This window comes from Myodes glareolus, chromosome 14 (assembly GCF_982192425.1).
Source record: "Myodes glareolus chromosome 14, mMyoGla1.1, whole genome shotgun sequence".
In the NCBI taxonomy this organism is placed as follows: Eukaryota; Metazoa; Chordata; class Mammalia; order Rodentia; family Cricetidae; genus Myodes; species Myodes glareolus.
In genome coordinates, this window is record NC_142039.1 from 77,286,435 (window position 1) to 77,305,001 (window position 18,567).

At 42.2% G+C, this 18,567-nt stretch overlaps 1 protein-coding gene across 7 annotated transcripts in view; it reads right to left on the reverse strand.

Moving 5' to 3' along the window:
• The window catches only part of Fancc (FA complementation group C), a 118,821-nt gene that overhangs the window by 31,227 nt on the left and 69,027 nt on the right, over positions 1–18,567 (reverse strand). For 6 of the 7 annotated variants that reach the window (XM_048447627.3, XM_048447622.3, XM_048447623.3 and 3 more), the window contains one exon: positions 7,100–7,264. The exons of the other annotated variant lie outside the window; for it this stretch is intronic. In XM_048447627.3, the coding sequence (XP_048303584.3) occupies positions 7,100–7,264 (165 nt within the window). The remainder of the gene's footprint in view (positions 1–7,099; positions 7,265–18,567) is intronic. 7 annotated transcript variants of the gene reach the window in all.

Here is an 18,567-nt window from a genome sequence, read left to right on the forward strand (position 1 = left end):
CCAAAAGACTCACCCCTTAGCCTAAATTTATGTATGGTTTGAAAAGGCTTATTGTATCAAAAGATGACTCCTTTATCCCTATCACTCAGGAAATCCTAGAAGTTTTAGACGCCTGGACAGAACCCACACATGTATTTTTTACTCTGTCATAACAGAGAAGCCCTGCATCCATCTCCTCTTTCATCTGCTTTAAGCACAGGGAAAGAAATCTCTGCATGCCGTCATCAGGCTCCCCGGTGTTCCTGAAGCACTGGATTTGGGTTTAGTTCAGAGAACATGACACACTCAATTACTAACACTCCATAGATTAATGAAAGAGTCTCAGCAGCCTTCTCACCTCTACAATTTTTTAGGCAGTCTGCAGCTTGCAGATGATGGGACAAGACTTCTGGGTATGAATTTTATAAAAAGTTAGGTTTGACATTTAAGTCAAGAAATCAAAAGGTTCCTCTTGGTTATCTAAACCACAAAGGCGAACCAGCATGAGCTGTTTAGAGGAAACAGCCCATTTCTGGAAAATACATGACTGTATTTGGAAGCCAAGGCAAAAGACGCCCAGCCAATTATAAAACACAGGAATTCCACCGTGTGCTGTGGTAAGCAGTCAAGAAGCTGAACATAGGGCAAGGCTGCTTTGGTCAAAGAAAGCTGTGGTTTCTAGAAGGCCACACAGCCCATCTGGGGAACTGTTCAAGCTGGGAGGGGTACAGGGCGTGGAGCAGCAATCTGCACGGCTCACAGTCAGCCTCCTTTGTGGACATGTGGTGGACGGGCTCTCCACAGGAAGGGTTCCAGCCGATGCGGCTCTGGGCTGACTCGCTAGTCTGAAGCTGTTGGAATTGGACATGCTGAGGACCACCCAGCATTTCTGGACACTCTGTCCCTTGTGGATTAGTAGACATAACTTTCCAAACCAAACAAACTATTAGTAGCTGAGCGGGAATGCTCTGTCGTACGTGAAATGAGAGCAAGGGCAGGCAGGCTCTCACCCTGGGCTCTGGGCAGCACACCTCCCAGGCGGTAATTTCTGAAACTGCTGTTGGGGTTTACAAAACATGCCAAAAGTGGTCTGCTTTAAGGCTGGACACAGAAATGCAGGTGGATTACTATAATCAGAGATGGAGCTTTCCACTGTGCAGTGTTGTATAAAAGGCAAGAGTTGGTAAGAAAACCGAAAGAACCTCAAGGACTTAGCTAACTGCAGGTGGTGATTACTCAGCAACAAAGAATAACAAAGGTAATGGCAGATTTCTCAAAAACTGAGACATACTGAGTAAATTATGACAGAAAGATTGAAGAAGACAGAAGAAAATGACTTCAACTTTTCATGTTTATTTATATGGGCATGTATTTATGAGGGTGTGCTGTGTGTGTGTGCGCGCGCGCGTGCGGGCACAGATGCCTACAGAGGCCAGAAGAGGGTGTTGTGAGTTGCCAACACGGGTGCTTTGAACTTTTGCACTGAACTCAAGCTTTCTGCAAGAGCACTTGTGTGCTCTTAGCCCCGAGTCATCTTGTAAGTGGTTTCATTTTATTTATTTATTTTTTTAAAGACAGAATCTTGGTAGGTATAGCCCAGGTTGGCTTTGATTTGTGGCAATCTTCCTGTCTCAGTTTCCTGAATGCTAAAATTATAAATGTGAGATACCACATATAGTTCCTGTTTTAACCTTTTTTTTGTAAACATTCAACAATTTAACCTCCTCTGAATTATTAGCTTTCATAGAAAATAAAATATGTATTGTATATAAATGTTAAGAGTTATATATGGAAAATAGAAATACTCTTCCAGGAACTCTTTCATTTCTCAAATGCAACGAACAATACAACAAACGCCTGTGATGGATGGAAGACCCACTGGTGACAGCCAAGATTTCAAGATAAAAGACAGTAACTGGAGTTACAAAAGCCTAAAAGACACACATAGGCAACACAGCAAATGCTGTTGATCACAGAGTGAAGGTGAACAGACAGGTGTACTCACAGGTAGACAGGAAGCTGTAACATGCAAAGAAGCTGTTCTCTAACCCACACACTTCATGAGGCCTTCCCCAGATAACATGAAGTATCTTTCCAGAGGCCAAATCACTTTTAGAGTTTACATGGAAGATAAAACAAGCAACAAACACACACACACACACACACACACACACACACACACACACACACACACACCATTAAACTACAAAGAAGGAAAAATGAGAAAAACTAGAACTATTTTATTATAAACACAGAGCAGCAAGGCAGACCCATCTGCACTCAGGAGCGGAGCAGAAGCCTCTCAGGCTACACCCTGGTGGGAAGGGACCGGCATCCTTCACCACACCAGAGGTGGCCAAATGTTCTGCAACATCAAAGTGGAGCAAGGTAACCTACCATTTTAAGAAGTACTTTGCAAAGCCAACTTACAGCTTGAAAGAAATGTAAAGAAACTTATGAACCAAACACAACAGGGAGCTTTGAACTCTGATTCTAACAATTAAAAAAAAATTACGTAACAGGAGAACTTGGGTCCTGATTAGCTATAAGGTGATGAGAAGGAACTAATAACAATTTTAGGTATACATTATATACGGTTTTTAGACTTTTTACATTTATTTACATATTATTTAAGTATTTATTGTGTGGGGGCATGGGCAGCCCACAGAACACATGTAGAGGTCAGAGGATAGCTTTCAGGAGCTGATTCTGTCTTTCCTTCAGTGGGATCTGGAGAATGAACTTTTGTTACCAGGCTCACTGCAAGTGTGTTTACCCCCTAAGTCATCTTCCTGGCCCTAGAGGTCTGTTTTGGAAAAAACAAAAAACAAAAAAGGCTTATATGTTTAACAATTCCTATTTTCTGTCTAAAGCATTTAAATAATAAAGAATTGAAAGAAATATACTAATAAAATACTTCTTAAAAGCATAGTTCTTTTAGCAAATTAAAGAAATATAGTAGTAAAAAGTTTAAGATCACATCAGTGTTCGTGTGTTAGATGTGTGTGTGCTCATGTATACGTAGCACTGTACCTGTAGGACATACAATGAAAAAAAAGTTGCATTATTCACACGGAGTTTTTAGCATGAATAAATCTTATTTTCTTTCTTTTTTTAAAGCTATTTATTTTTTTATTTGTTATATATACAGTATTCTCACTATTCTGTCTGCATGTATGCCTGCAGGCCAGAAGAGGGCACCAGCTCTCACTACAGATGGCTGTGAGTCATCATGTGGTTGCTGGGAATTGAACTCAGGACCTTTGGAAGAACAAGCAGTGCTCTTAACCACTGAGCCATCTCTCCAGCCCATGAATCTTATTTTCAAAGACTGAGTAGAATCTAGAAAATTCTATAAGAAAAAGAAACACTGATCCAAACACTGCAGAGACGTCACTCACAGCAACCTTGTTGTGGGCCGCAGACTCACTGATGGCTCTGTCAGTCAGACACTTTTATAACAACGCTGATGGCACCTACCTGTCCTGGATTCTCCTCTTCCTTCCTCCCCACACTGGGTACACGGGAGCTGCACCGTGACTACATGACATCTAATGACGTTGTTTCTCTGACACTCAAAGGAGCATGTTTGTATATTTTTATATTTGAAAAAGAATTTAAAGGTAAGAACATTTAGGGAATGCTTATTTTTTTCAGAGATTCGTTTAAAGTTTATTGTCTTTCTTCTACTATGCTTTCCCATGTCTGAATACACCTAATATAAATCTTGTAATACTATTAGTATAAAAAAAATAAGTATTTTAAATATTCTGATGTTTTCCTTTGTGCCTACATGGAGATGTAATAAAAGGCAAGTACACATTCCTTTTGTTTCTTTGCAATAATGTGTTTCTAAACTTTGAAGGGGGCTGGATGGCTTAGTGGTTGAGAGCATATGGGTTGCTCTTGCAAAGGAGTCAGGTTTGGTTCCCAGCACCCATATGGTAGCTGACAACCATCTGTAACTTCAGTTCCAGGGGATCCAACGGGTACATGCATTGTGCACATACATGTATGCAGACAAAACATTATTAATATACAAAGTAAACAGAAATCTAAAAAAAAAATACTCTTTTCTAAATTTTTATCTGAATTATTTTGGATAATTATCTATTTTATTTTAAATGTTTCATAAAGATGCAGTACATATTTTATAGTAACACATTTTAATGTATGATTTGCATTATGTTATAATTTTATCATATTTCATACAAAATGAAATGTATAGTATATTTTCTTAAACTTAAGAATGGATGACTGACTTTCAAAGGGGGAATGGAAGATTTGCACTAAAGCCCCACAGCTGTTTTGTTGGGAGAGGAGCTGACAGATCAGAGCACTGACTCAAGGCACAGGTATCTGCTCCAGAGTGTGTGCACACACAGTGAGAGCAGGACCAGGGACGTGCTCTTCTCTCGGCCTTACAACAGCTGGCACTCGCTGTCCTGTGTCTCTGTAGCACCATGCTCACATGCTAGTACATGCTCACATGCTATTACAGGGCAAGCTCACTGTGGCCTCAACAGACACCTCCAGGCACCTCCAATGGTTCCCAGTGGTCACTGAGAGTTGTAATAAAAATGAATGCAATGATTTAAAGGAAGATGCTACAGTTCACTGGTGTCTCTTTGGGCTGTGACGATCCAGACCTGGCTGCAACTGCTGTACCATGGTCCATCTACTGAGAATATCAGCCAAGCACTAAAGACTTTTTCTGTGAAACTCAGCCACAGACATTTAAGGAGCTGAGTAACTATTTAGAGTCTCATGGATTTTCATGAGCCGCTGCACTAACAGAAAAGTAACAGCAGGCAAACCTTGTGCCGGGTGATCAGAGACAGTTATTACACCCTCACCTGCACCCTCATCCTTGCCTGCACAGGGGAAGCTGACATATTCAACAAGAACATTTGATAGGACTGTATAAAATACAGAATTTGTTACTCTAAAGACTTTTAGAAATTCTTCATGGTATAGAACACAAGACATGGCCCCATGCCCAGCCTGTTTCGTCTGCAGAGAAGCACTCCTGCGCAAGCGTGCGCTCTCACTTTAAGCAACACTTTCATTCCACAGACAGTGACCTGAAAGAATTTATTTTATCTGTTTTAAGCCCTTTGCAACGGCGTGTGCCTGTAATCCCACTGCAAGTCAGGCAGAGACAGCAGGATCCCTGGGCATATGCTTTGAGATAAATTACTTTACTGTCAGCATTGTGTACACATGGAGCGACAGTGCACACACACACCATGGCACACTTGGAAGCAGTCCTACCCTCCACCTGTGGATCCCACAAACCCACTCAGGCTGCCAGGCTTTTACCCACCGATTATCTTCCCAGCCCAAATTTAAGCTTTGAAGTGAAAATTAGAACCTTAGAAAATTTGTGACAACTTTTCAACACTCTGTGACGTGTTAACCAGGATGGCGGTGAGAGCAGCAGCTGACGTTTCCACCGCACAAGGGAGTGTGCCCGCGCACACTGGGAGACGTACACAATAGGAGCCACACATCATGCTACAAAGCCATACAGAGGTGCAAGACCTAAACTACAAAACAGGCTTATGACTGTGTGCGTGTGCACATGCAGAGGCCAGACACTAGGTGCCTTCTGTAATCACTCTCCAGTTTATTTTTGAGACAGAATCTCCAACTTGGCCTGGAGCTTCTGATCTGGCTAGGCTGCCGCAGGGATCGTCCTGTCTCTGCTTGCCTTTCACTAGGATTACAGGTACATGCCACCACAATGGGCTTTTCTATGTAGGTGCAGCGGATCTGAAGTCAAGCATTCCTGCCTGCATTGCAAGTACTTTGCCAAGTGAGCCACCACCCCTGGCCAGGTCAGTAGATTTTAATGTAACAGATTATAAATATCCCATTAATATAACCTTAGATCCCACACTGCAACTCACTTTTAAAATCATGACCATTCAAATTTAGATCAAAGCAAACTCTCCACTCCTATCGCCAAGGTTGCTATGGTGGCACTGCCATTTTAATTATGCCACTGTGCGGGGATAGGCATTCCCATCAGTACATCCCGCAGACTGGACCTAGCTTTCCAATGCCAGGCAAAGAGGCTCGTAAGACATAAAAACAGCGTTACCTGTCAAACAGATTATCTCTGTCTTATAAAAGATCACTGTTTGGCGAGGTGGTGGTGGCACACACTTTTAATCCCAGCACTTGGGAGGAAGAGGCAGGCAGATCTCTGTGAGTTCAAGGCCAGCCTGGTCTACAGAGCTAGTTCCAGGACAGGCTCCAAAGCTACAGAGAAACTCTGACTCGAAAAACTAAAAAAGATCACTATTTGTTATTACTATTGTTACCGTTTCTGATGCTGTGTGCACCTCTCTGCACACGTGCAAAGGCCAGAGGAGGACAACAGGTAACTGTTCTACACATTCCATCTGATTCCCTTGAGATAGGGTCTCTAACTGAACTTGGATCTTCCCTTTTGAGAGTGGTTGACCAACAAGCCCCAGAGATCCACCGATTTCGTCCCACACCCAGTGCTGGACTCCAGTATGTGAAACCAAGTGCAGCTTTTATGTGGCTGATAAGGATCCGAAGTTGTGCTTGCCCAGCAAAGCGCTCCTATCTCCTACGCCATCTCCAGAGCCCTTCAGTTCTGTTTCCAAGAGCAGTGAATTTCTTTGGAAGTAATATTCTCCCTTCTTTTTCCTCCTTACCATCCTTTTGAAGGGCTGAGGACCAAATCTATGTTTCAATGCTGGGCAAGCATTCTGCCTCAGTTCTATAAACATTGACTAAATTTCTGGGCGTGGTTTCATATATGACAAATATTGGAAAATACAACCCACACAAAGCTCTTCGGAATCTTCAGTAATCTTTAAGAGCATTGGAGGGGAAGGAGATGGCTGGGCTGACGGAGTGTCTGCTGCTAAGCCTGGAGACCTGAGTTCGATCACTGGCACCCAAGCACCCAGAAACCCAACTCCTATAAGCTGTTCTCAGACCACCACACTAATAATAAATATATAAATAACAAACAATGAAGGGAAACAGAGAACATTAAATACACTGCCGTATGTTTTTCCACACCACAATATTTCACGACTAGGAAAAACAAGTTCAGTGATAAAATCGATGGACTCACGACAAGAAGGCTTCATTCACAGCGTCGAAGAACTCAGGTGAGAGGACCTCCTGAGGCTCATGCCCATGATAGGTGAGGAGAGCCTCCACCAGGGGTTCGAAATCAGGCAGAGTAATAAGAGGGACACAAACTTGTGACAGGCACATCATGCGCTCAGGAGCCATCCTATTATAGGAGAAAAAGGTAAGGAGATTTGAGCCCAAATCAGAAAGTCACATGTAACTGTGGACAAAATTTCCCACTGAAAAGGACAGTGACAGGCCCCCATGCTGGGCAACCAAGATCTTCTCTAGTACAGGTCTTCTTCAGCCACTGTCATTCCCATGTCTGCTGCACGCACAGGAGGGCTTTATCTGTACAGCAATCTGCAGACACACCTGACTAATGCAGGTTTGTCTCTTGTGTGCCTGTTTTCCACCTGAAGGCTGGGAGTAGATTAGTTAATAACCTGGTGATTACTTTGCTATCTACAGAGCAGGCCTACCCTGAATCCCCCAGAATTCTTCCCTAAACCTTTATCTTAAGAATTGTTACTCAGTCAGTAGAACCCATTCTTAGGAGAGATGTCATATGTACTTTGTAGTTTGGTGACCTCTACTTTCTCTGTATGATCAAGACCACATCTAGTCTCCCCTATTTGCACACAGGACTGAGGTAACTGTCACCACATAGTCCTCCCCTATTTTTTACTATTGAACTTTTTTTGCCCCAAAATTGTACTGTACTTAAATGCCCTAAATAAATAAATAAGCTATCCAGTGTCAGATTCTAAAAGTCCGAGCCAATGCCACCTAAGTCATGTTGAACCAAATTTCCTTCTTGCCTTACTGCTAGCGAAGGCATTTGCAGGGACTCCCCCAACCCCAAGTCTCCTGCTCGCCTTCTGAGCAAGGGTCTGTCCAACCTGACTGAAATACTGCTAGCAGCCTCCAGCCACAGGAGTCTCAAATGCTGCTTTGTGACAGTTCTCCAGCCAGTGCCATCAGGACAACGTCTGTTGTGTGTAACAATTTAAACGAGTTAGGGACTGGGAACCCTAGCAGTGACTGAGGAGTCACCAGCTCTGATGGGCCAGTGGCTGCAGAATTAGCAGAGAGCACACTAGCAAGCGTAGCCGCAAGAACCCTCACTTCGTCCTTACTTGTTCTCAAGTTCCCAGCTCCGCTGCTGCACAGAAAAGGCGGCCTGGGCTAGCATGCAAGCCTTCTGAGACAGGGAGGCCCTTTTCTGTTTGGATCAGAGCTTACTCTTTACACCGGAGTGACTCCCTATACACAGCGTATGCTGAAGAAACAGATGTTACACAAAACTCTAAACTGATAAAATCAAAGGTCTGAGCATACATCACCAGACCCTCATCCATGTGTTTTCATACATAATATGGCCTTAGATTTTAAGCACCAACGTACCACATACAGCTCTCATGTCCCTTTACATGTGTACCTAGTACTAAACATACGCATACACTGAGAGGCAGACACAGTCTAAACCTCGGTCACACACCCATGTGTAAGTGTGTTCACGTATTACATTCCTTGCTAGGGGCATATGGCCCAACGGTTAAAAGCACTTACTGCTCTTACAGAACACAGGGTTTCTTGGCTGTCTCCAGTACAAGTTTAACAAAATCAACTGAATGATTTATCTGTCCCTGAGTTCAGGTTTTCAACTGATTCCCCAGTTAAATAGCTTGTCCTTGCCTCATGAGTTAAATTCCTAGGGGAGAAATACAGGGTTTTAGTATTATAGCTAATACTGTCAACCACTGTCAACCACTCCATGTTAATTCTTCTGACCACATCAGGAGAGGCTGCTGGACAATGTCAGCTGAACAGCATCCCTTTGTGCCAGGCTGCACCACATAACTGTTTAAAACAATATGGACAAACTCCTTAGCAAAGTTTTTATTGGAGCAAAGTCCACTAAAGGACATGGGTGATGGCACCGGGTAGGTGGGATGGCAATCGCTGTGCTAAGTCTGTGCAGGAAAGAAATGGACGACTCTGACTCCACGACGTCCATGGGATACACATGTAGTCACATCCCAGGAACCCTGACCCATCTCAAGTCTTCCTCACATGTTTCACTGAATTTTGCTTGACATAGTCTTTTCTCCCCCACTCCAAAAAATTTTATAATTGAATAAGAATTTTTGCTGGGAACTTTGCAGTGTGTTGAGCCAGTACATAGTTTTCAAAGGAAATTCAAGCTGTCTATGGAGTTCATTTATTCTTATCAGAAGACTGACTTTAAAAAGAAACTTGATGCCTCACATGCTCTTGAGCCTTTTTATGAGCTTTTAAAGTCTTGTTTTTTAATAGCTAAAAACCATGAAATTCTGTTCCCTGTCCATTAAAAATAACTTAGTCCCTTAAAACCTTGGACAAGAATCAAATGTCATGTGTGGGGTGCCTGTGCAGGTGTCTGCCCTGGTTTCTGAAACAAGGTCTCACTGGGCCCTGGGCTCACCGAATGGACCAGGCTGGCCAGTCAGTGAGCCTCAGCGACCCGCCTGTATCCGTCCCCCCAGGATTAGGATTACGAACATTACCACCACACCCAGGTTTTTACATGAATGCCAGGGATCAAACTCAGGTCCTCCTATTCACACAGCAAACAATTTACCAGCTAAAGCATTTCCTCGGCCCCAAACTGGGAATTCTTATGGTGCGCTGCCATGTAAACTTAAATGGAAGCCCAGCACCTCTGTCCTGAGGCAAAACGGCACCATGACAGCACTGCAAAGTCAGCTGCCAAACCTGACGGGGCTGTCCCAGCCACGCTACCACTAGGAACACCTCTTAGATCCCAGGTTACCTGACGGGGCCGTCCCAGCCACGCTACCACTAGGAACACCTCTTAGATCCCAGATTACCTGACGGGGCCGTCCCAGCCACGCTACCACTAGGAACACCTCTTAGATCTCAGGTTACCTGACGGGGCCGTCCCAGCCACGCTACCACTAGGAACACCTCTTAGATCCCAGATTACCTGACGGGGCCGTCCCAGCCACGCTACCACTAGGAACACCTCTTAGATCTCAGGTTACCTGACGGGGCCGTCCCAGCCACGCTACCACTAGGAACACCACCTCTTAGATCTCAGGTTACCTGCCAAGATTTTAGCTCTACAAAGCAGAACCTTGGACTCAGAAACAGAACAGTGGCCTACAAGCTTTCTGGTACATACCTGAATCTATAAAATTGCACCCACTTATGAAAAAAACGCCTGTTATTATTGTTTCTTTGACTTCCAAAGTTCAAGCAGCTGAAGGCCCCAAACAAAATCCCAAATGAGAAAGCTATGCTATTCTTTACTTTGCTTCCATTAAGAGACTCCATTCATTATTAATGTTTTAATCACTTGATTAAAGTTCATTTCATTAAGTTTCAAAATCTTCATAAAACATAGACTGACACCATGAGTTCAGATGCAGAAACGTAAAAAAAGCTCCAGGACTTCATTTAGAGAGGCTGATAAACAATCATGTGACCAAGAAAAAAGGGTTAAAAGTTCAATAACAGATGTTTAAATTCTACCCAGGTCTTTGCTACAAACATCTAGAAAGTGTTTCCAAGCAGTTGCCTTAACTGTATAGTCTACTGGCTTGCTACAGACAGCCATACAGGATGCTTCTGGCAGTGTGGACCTAGCATCAATCCTTCTTGTGCAGTTCACTCTTGTGCAGAAGTCCTTTGGAATACTACTTGGTCATGAGTGTAATGTGGTCTGGTGTTGTGGGAATTCATTCAGCCAATAGCCTTTTGAATATTGGCCCATTAGGGCACGGTCTGAGGTACTCTGTGTGGACTGATAAGCACAGATGGAAAGTGAGCTCATTCAATGGGGTGGTGGTCAGAGTTCTGTTCACAGCATCCAGCATCCACAGAGAAAAGAACGGTGACTCTATACCCTTACTGTAATTTTTCCCCCAAATAAACATTTGTTATCCTTTATTCTGGGCTCTCATGGACTTCCTCAATTATGCCTACATTCTAGCACCCAACATGGGGCGATAACAGAGCCCTTCATGGCCCCCTTTGAACATGGATGTCCAGGTTCTGGCAAGTCTCAGGCTGGATCCACAAATGTATGGGTACCTTCAGAAGGCCATCTACTGGCCTGTCTGCATTTTGGTAAACAAAAGCACTACCTAATTTTATAAGAGTCTTTAAATTGTTTGTTTGTTTCGAGACAGGGTTTCTCTGTGTAGCCCTGGCTGTCCTGGAATTCACTCTATAGACCAGGCTGGCCTTGAACTCAGAAATTCTCCTGTTTCTGCCTCCAAGTGCTGGAATTTAAAAATGTGTGGCACCACTGCCCGACGACCTTAAAATTGTTAAGGAAATTGATCATGGGCCTTTCCAGACTTGCTGGGAGATACAAACTGCAGCCACTGAGATTCAGTGCCCGTGGGTGTTCTCAATGTCAGCGGTCTTCCCACCTACTCAGTGCTTCTCCTCTTTCAGAAAAGGAGAAAATTCACACCTTCGGTCTTTTAGGGTGGAGAATTTCATGATAGGCACTGACTCTGGATGGCCAATGAATACCCACTAGATTTCACAAACATTCATGTTGACTCTATGAAACTGAAGACACTAGGGCTCTCTGTTATATATAGATTTCCAGCACAACTGTTCCTTTCTTACACTGCTCGGGATTCAAGTTCACAAACATCCATCTATGTAACAAATGATGCAAGGGCTCCATGCAAAATAACTAGAGAAAAATATCCAGTGTTATGGAATAATCTGTCTGTATACTGTGTAAGTTACACTGTGATTGGTTTAATAAAGAAGCTGACTGGCCAAGAGCTGAACAGGAAATCCAGACTATGAACACTGGGAAGAAGGGAGAGGAGTCAGAAAAGTCACAGGAGACGCGGAGGGAGCAAGATATGCTGGGGGACAGGTAAAGCCACCTGTCATGTGGCAGCACAGAGAGTAATAGAAATGAGTTCATTTGAGTTGTAAGAGGTAGTAATAAGCCTGAGCTACTGGGCAATCATTTTTAATTAATAAATAATCTCTGAGTGGTTATTTGGAAAGTGGGTGGTAGAACTCTACCTACAAATGACGCCCAATGTCCAGAGCCATGAACATCCACATAGTGCCTGAGAAAACTTTAAAAAAAAAAAGGTTCTAAACACACAGAAACAGAATCAAACAATGTTTCCTAATCTCATGTCTTTCATGTTGGCCACAGTACCAAGATGTATCTCCAGCAGCTGCCTGTGGGAAGAGGCAGCCACCAGCCACCAAGCTACAGCCATGCACTAAGCTAAGCTACACCTGAGGTGGCTGACATAGCAGTTTAATATTTGTCTCATGCAATCAAAAAACAATACAGATGCTCAGTAAAGACAGATCCAGATGGAAAAAAAAACTCTAAATGGCTCAAAAGTTATGCTGTATTGAGGGAGAGGTTATACTTTTATTATCACAGGAAATGAGAGGCTCTGGATTCCTTCTCGATTGATATGGAACAGGTTTGATATACGGAGACCCCTCTGAAAGTACTGTCTACAGACATAAAGAAATAACCCCCCCAAAAAAAACTACAAAGAAGGAATGTATATTTTACCTGCTCAAACATAAAACAAAAATATCATCTTTGACTAACTTGTATATAACACACAATCTATACTTGTAGTAGTACAGATATGTATGTTACCTTCAAAAGTTTATGTACTTTAGAACAAAAGGACCAAACACTAATAATATGGATGGCCCAAGAGAACCAGGATTTAAAATGCCTGTTATAGTCTCCTCAGAATTCTGCATATGATCCAACCTTACAGTCCCCAGCTGGGACTTCATTATTATCCCCATTTTCTCAAGGTTCCCCCAAAGAGACCAGTACCCCCAGACAGCAGGAAGTAGTCTAGAGAATAACACTCACTTTTCCAAAATATTGGTGATAGATATTGATTATCATTTAGGAGGGTTTATAAGTTGTCACAATTAATGGTCATTTTTAAAAAAAGGCTAAACAAAGGAGATTAGATTCAGGGATCTTGTTCTGAAAAGAAAAAAAGGAGGAAGTGATAGGACAAAAGGGTAGATTATTGAATCTACTTTAATTCAAAAACAACTATTAAACTCAAAATATTTTACATTGGTACAGATTTTGGTTTATTGACACAAATTGAAAATGGTTTTTTACTGTACTGTATATATGTTTCTACTCTTGTTTGGGGTGTTGTGCTTATACCAACTCATTTAGATGTACTGTATAATTAAGAAATAAAGATTAATAGTCATCTACAATTGTCAAACTTATAGTCGTGTTAGGTATGCTTTCAAGGTCCTAGGCAGATCTAGATAGAGAGATAGAGAGAGAGTCTTCAACTACTTCAAAGACCTATAGAATATGGCATTTAATATGTTTAATAAGCTAAGGTTTTTCATGACAATGAGAAATGTCTACTCCTGACAACATCCATTTACTTCAGAGGGGATGATGGGCATCAAAGAAACTGTGTGGACTTTACTTTCTTTATGGCAAAAGATAGTCATATGGGCAAAGAAACTGCCCTTGCCTCAATTGCTAACCATTACTGTCCAAACTGAACCATTAGGACACAAAAAATGGCAACTGCCAAACTTTGCCAAATACAATGTAGGACATTCCTTCAAAATTCACTGTTTCTCAGAAATGTCTGTCAGATATATTAGGCCTGTAGGCCAAAGCTGGATGCCCCAACATTACAGAAGAACCTAGGGTGATTATCCAGTAGCCGTATGTCCCTCATTAGGTAACATTCCACCCTTCTGGGGGCTTTGATGGAGTTAAATACTAAATAATGAAACTTATAATTTTCCTTAGTGATTGATAAAAAGTAAATTAGGTATTAAACTTTAGAATAAAAAAATTAGATAATAGAGTATTTTCTCTAATTTTGCCAACTATAAATGGACTAGATATTTTAATTGTAATTCTTTCTTGGTAACTGTTTTTGTTATAGAAGTTTTACTATGTTAAAGTCAAAACCTTTTTTAATTAGACAAAAAGGGGGAAATGTTATGGAATAATCTTTTGTACACAATAAATATGTGCCTTGCCAAGGTGCTTTCTGATTGGTTTAATAAAAGGGTTGATTGGTAGGAAGTAAGGCAGGAAGTATAGGTGGGACAACCAAACTAAGGACACTGAGAAGGACAGAGTCAGAGGAGTCACCAGCCAGACGCAAGGGAGCAGAAGATGAACATGCCATGCTAATAAAGGTACTGCCACATAACAAAGGTTTGATAAGAAATATGCATTAATTTAAGTTTTAAGAGCTAGTTAGTAATAAGCCTGAGCTACCGGCCAAGCATTTATAATTAATATGTCTCTGGGTGATTACAAGTGGCTGGCAGAACAGAACTAGCTGCAATCCTGAGGAAAAGCTCTGCCTACAATCTAGAGTGACATAAGCACAGCTCTTCCCTCTCTTGGCCTGCCCAAGAAGCTCAAAGACTCTGAGATTTCAGGACATTTGCAATTGGGAATGAACAGCTTTAACAGCTTAGAAGATTAACTAAAAAACATTAATTAATTTAGGTCATAAATCCCCACAAACGGAGTTGGAGAAAGACTGAGTGGGGCACTGGAGAGGCTGCTGCCAAGGGGGCTGCCCTCTGGGAACAAGGTGAAGAACCAGGAGGAACTGTAGGGAGGGTGAGTGCAGGGACAAAGGTGCGACCACACCTAACGAATCACCGAAACCTAACTTGACTATAAAAACACAAATAACACAGCACTATTGAACTTCATCAACAAAACAAGGAATATAAGTAAAATTTAGGCTGTCACCCTAAAGTCGTTAGACTATCACTAGGAATTGATGCTGTCTTAGGGCTTCTATTGCTGTATGAAACACCATGACCAAAGCAACTCAGAGAGAAAAGGGATTTTTGGCTTACACTTCCAAATCACTGTTCATCATCAAAGGAAGTCAGGACAGGAACTTAACAAGGCAAGAACCTGGAGGCAGGAGCTGATGCAGAGGCCATGGAGGGGGGCTGCTCATTGGCTGGCTCCTTTTCATTATAGATCTGCATAAGAGTGACTACTAATAACCCGATGGCACAGTCAACACCAGGCTGTCTGGAAATCTCTGCCAATGCTATTAGTCCAAAGCACTTCAAGTTAGCCCCAGACACATTTTAGAAAAGGTCAGAAATCAGCCGCATTATTCTCCAAAATATCACAAGGATGGTCTCTTCTCCTCGGAACCTTCAAGCCCTATTATCACCATCTACACTGCTCTCAGCACCACTCTCTTTCATGTTCTGCTAGATGTCCACTAAGCCTCACTTAAAGTGTTCAACAGATTTCCTAATTCAAAGTCCCAAAGTCTACATCTGTCAGCAATCATGGTTGGGTCTGTCAGAGTAGAGCCCTGCTCCCTGGGACTAACTTCCATCACTGTTCTACTGCTGTGAAAAGACATCATGAAAAGGAAGAATTTAACTGGGGTCTGCTTACAGTTTCAGAGGTGTAGTCCATCCATTATCATCACAGTGGGAAGCCTGACAGTACTCAGGCAGACATGATGCTGGAGAAGTAGCTGAGAGCTATATATCTGGATTCAAATATACAATTATATTTGGATCCAAAGAAAGAAAGACCCTGGGCCTGGCTTAAGTTTTTGAAAGCTCACCCCCAGTGACACACTTCCTCCATACCACATGTCCCAGTATTACTCTCTAATGACTAAGTTTTCAAATATGAGCCCTATGGGACCCATTCTAATTCACACAGATACCTGGCCTCTGAAGGCTCCAGAGTGTACAACAGCTTTCCTCTAGGAAGAGTATGACAAGATGTCAAAAGCATAGGTCCCTTTACCTCACCTAGATGGACCACACCAATGAGTAGTTCTGATACAAAAATTATAGAGAACTGTGTGACTACATTGCAAAACCTGAGGAGAATTCTAACTTACATACCCAGTGAGAGAAAAGAGAGTGAGTAGGGATGGCCATGGTATTCACTTTTATGAATGTCATGAACCCAACTTCTTTATACTCATAACTCATAACTCCTAGAGATAAGAAAAAAAATTATACTAAGTACTTCAAAATGAAGGTTTTTAGTGATCCACACATTGTGAGAAAAGCCTGAACTGACAGGTAAATGGGAACTTTTGTGAAGGGAAATACCACAGCCTCAAAAGTTCACCAAGAGACACCATACAAAGTAAGAGTTAGCAGGGGCTAAAATCAGGTGCAGGTGGCTATCTGAAGTTAAGACAAGCTGCTAGGTCATCACAACATAGTGGTCTGTGGGTGGGGTTTGCATAGATGCTTCCTCCCTATCTACTGTTTCCAAGAAAGCGCAAACTTCCTAAGAGACGGACTAGTTTAGATATACGTGAATGGAAGACAGTATTTGTCTTCGATGGTTGGCTCATTTCACTGTGCAAAGTGTCCTTCAGGTCCACCATGGTAGAGCACTCAACAGGACTTTCCTTTTTTTAAAGATAACTAAAATTCAGTAGTGACTATGCCATGTTTTTATCTAACAAGGTGCACGCAGGTTACTTCTATCTCTTGACTAGTATGAAAAATACATCCAGTACAGGTTTACAAATTATCTTTTAGAGAAGTTTTCAATTCTTCTGACTATATAAGCAGAAGCAGAATTGGTCACACAGTAACTCCATTTACCTGCTGTTTAAGACCAGGTCTCAAGTAGCCAGAGCTGGTCTTGGACTCTGGATCCTTGGCTTCCTACCTTCCACTGCTGAGATTGCAGGCACTCACCACCATACCAGATCCACTTTTCTTTAATGAATCACTATGGCTTTTCCTACAGCAGCTACACCACCCTGCATGCTCACTGACAGTGCACAATGCCACTGCTCCACAGTCCCAGCAACACAGCACACTGTCTCCTAACGAAAGCTTCCCTGCCTTACACTTTTCCTTCCTTCCTTTTTTTCTTTCTTTTTTAATCTTTCTATTTTTTTTTTTTGAGATGGAGTCTCACTATGTAGCCTTGGCTGGTCTGAAGCTCACTATGTAGACCAGGCTAGCCTCAAAACTCAAAGATCTGCCTGCCTCTGTCTCCTGAGTGCTGGAATTAAAGGTATAGAACACTACATCCAGTCCCCTTATATTGGTATTTATCTATAAAAAGTGCTATGTGGTTCTGGTTTGCATTTCCCTGGTAACTGTGGAGCCAAGAAGCTCTGTATACACCTACTGGTCACACACATCTGCCAAGGATATCAACCAACCCTGTTTTATTTAGATTACTGTGCTTGACTGCGCTGTCTGGAGACGGCTAGCCTTATAAACTGATTGGAAAGTGTCCCTCTTCTCCAGGATGTTGGCGGAGTGTGAAAAAATTGTTACCCCTTTGGATGCTCTTAAAAGAGTCCTGCAGTGAATACTTCTGATCTTTGGGACTTTGTTGGAAGGTTAGGAGCAGCTGACTTAATTTCTTTACTAGTTAGGCATCTGCTCACTTTTTTTTTTAACTCCTTAAAGACTTTGTCTCTGGGTTTGTACATCTCAACCAACCCTTAGCACGACTCTAGGTCCTATTTACTGTTCTTCACTCTGAAAAATCAATCCATTACTCAAAGTGGAGTGTCAAAATTCTCCCTGTTTTCTATTTTCACACCAGTTTATTAATGTGTGTTTTGTATCTGTGGCATTCTGATCTAAGTACAAATGTTTATAATAAATCTCTGGTGAACCTGACCCTTTTATCCTTCTTACAACAGTTGCATGATTTATATATATGTGTGTGTGTGTGTCTTCTTGTATTGTCTTTGTGCAACCATTCTTTCATTTTCAGTCTTTGTATGTCCCTATATTTAAAGTGGGGTCCTTGGCTTGGTAGAGTGCTTGCCTACATGCACAAAGCCCTGGCTTTGATCTCCAGCACCATATAAGCTGGGTATGGTGGTTGTCTAAGTTAGGGTTTCTATTACTGTGACAAAACACCATGACCAAAAATTAAGTTGGGGAAGAAAGGGTTTATTTGGCTTACACTTCCATACTGCTGTTCAGGAAGTCAGGACAGTAACAAACAGGGTAGGAACCTGGAGGCAGGAGCTGATGCAGAAGCCATGGAGGAGTGTTGCTTACTGGCTTGCTCCTCAAGGCTTGCTCAATCTGCTTCCTTATAGAATCCAAACCACCAGCCCAGGAGTAGCACCACCCACAATCATTAACTTAGAAAATGCCTTAGAACTGGATCTGATGGAGGCATTTCTCAATTGAGGCTTCAGGTGACTGTAGCTTGTGCCAAGTTGACATAAGATTAGCCAGCACAGTGGTATACACCTGGCATCCAACATCAGGGAATAGAGACAAATTCAAGGTCATCCTGGCTACACACCAAGTTGGAGGCCAGCCTGGGATACATGAGACCCTGTCAAAATAAAGTTTAAAAATGATTGAGATATAAATAATCTCTGGGCCACTATCTAAGCAGGTCTAAAGTATATGAGCAGAAAAATACTATAT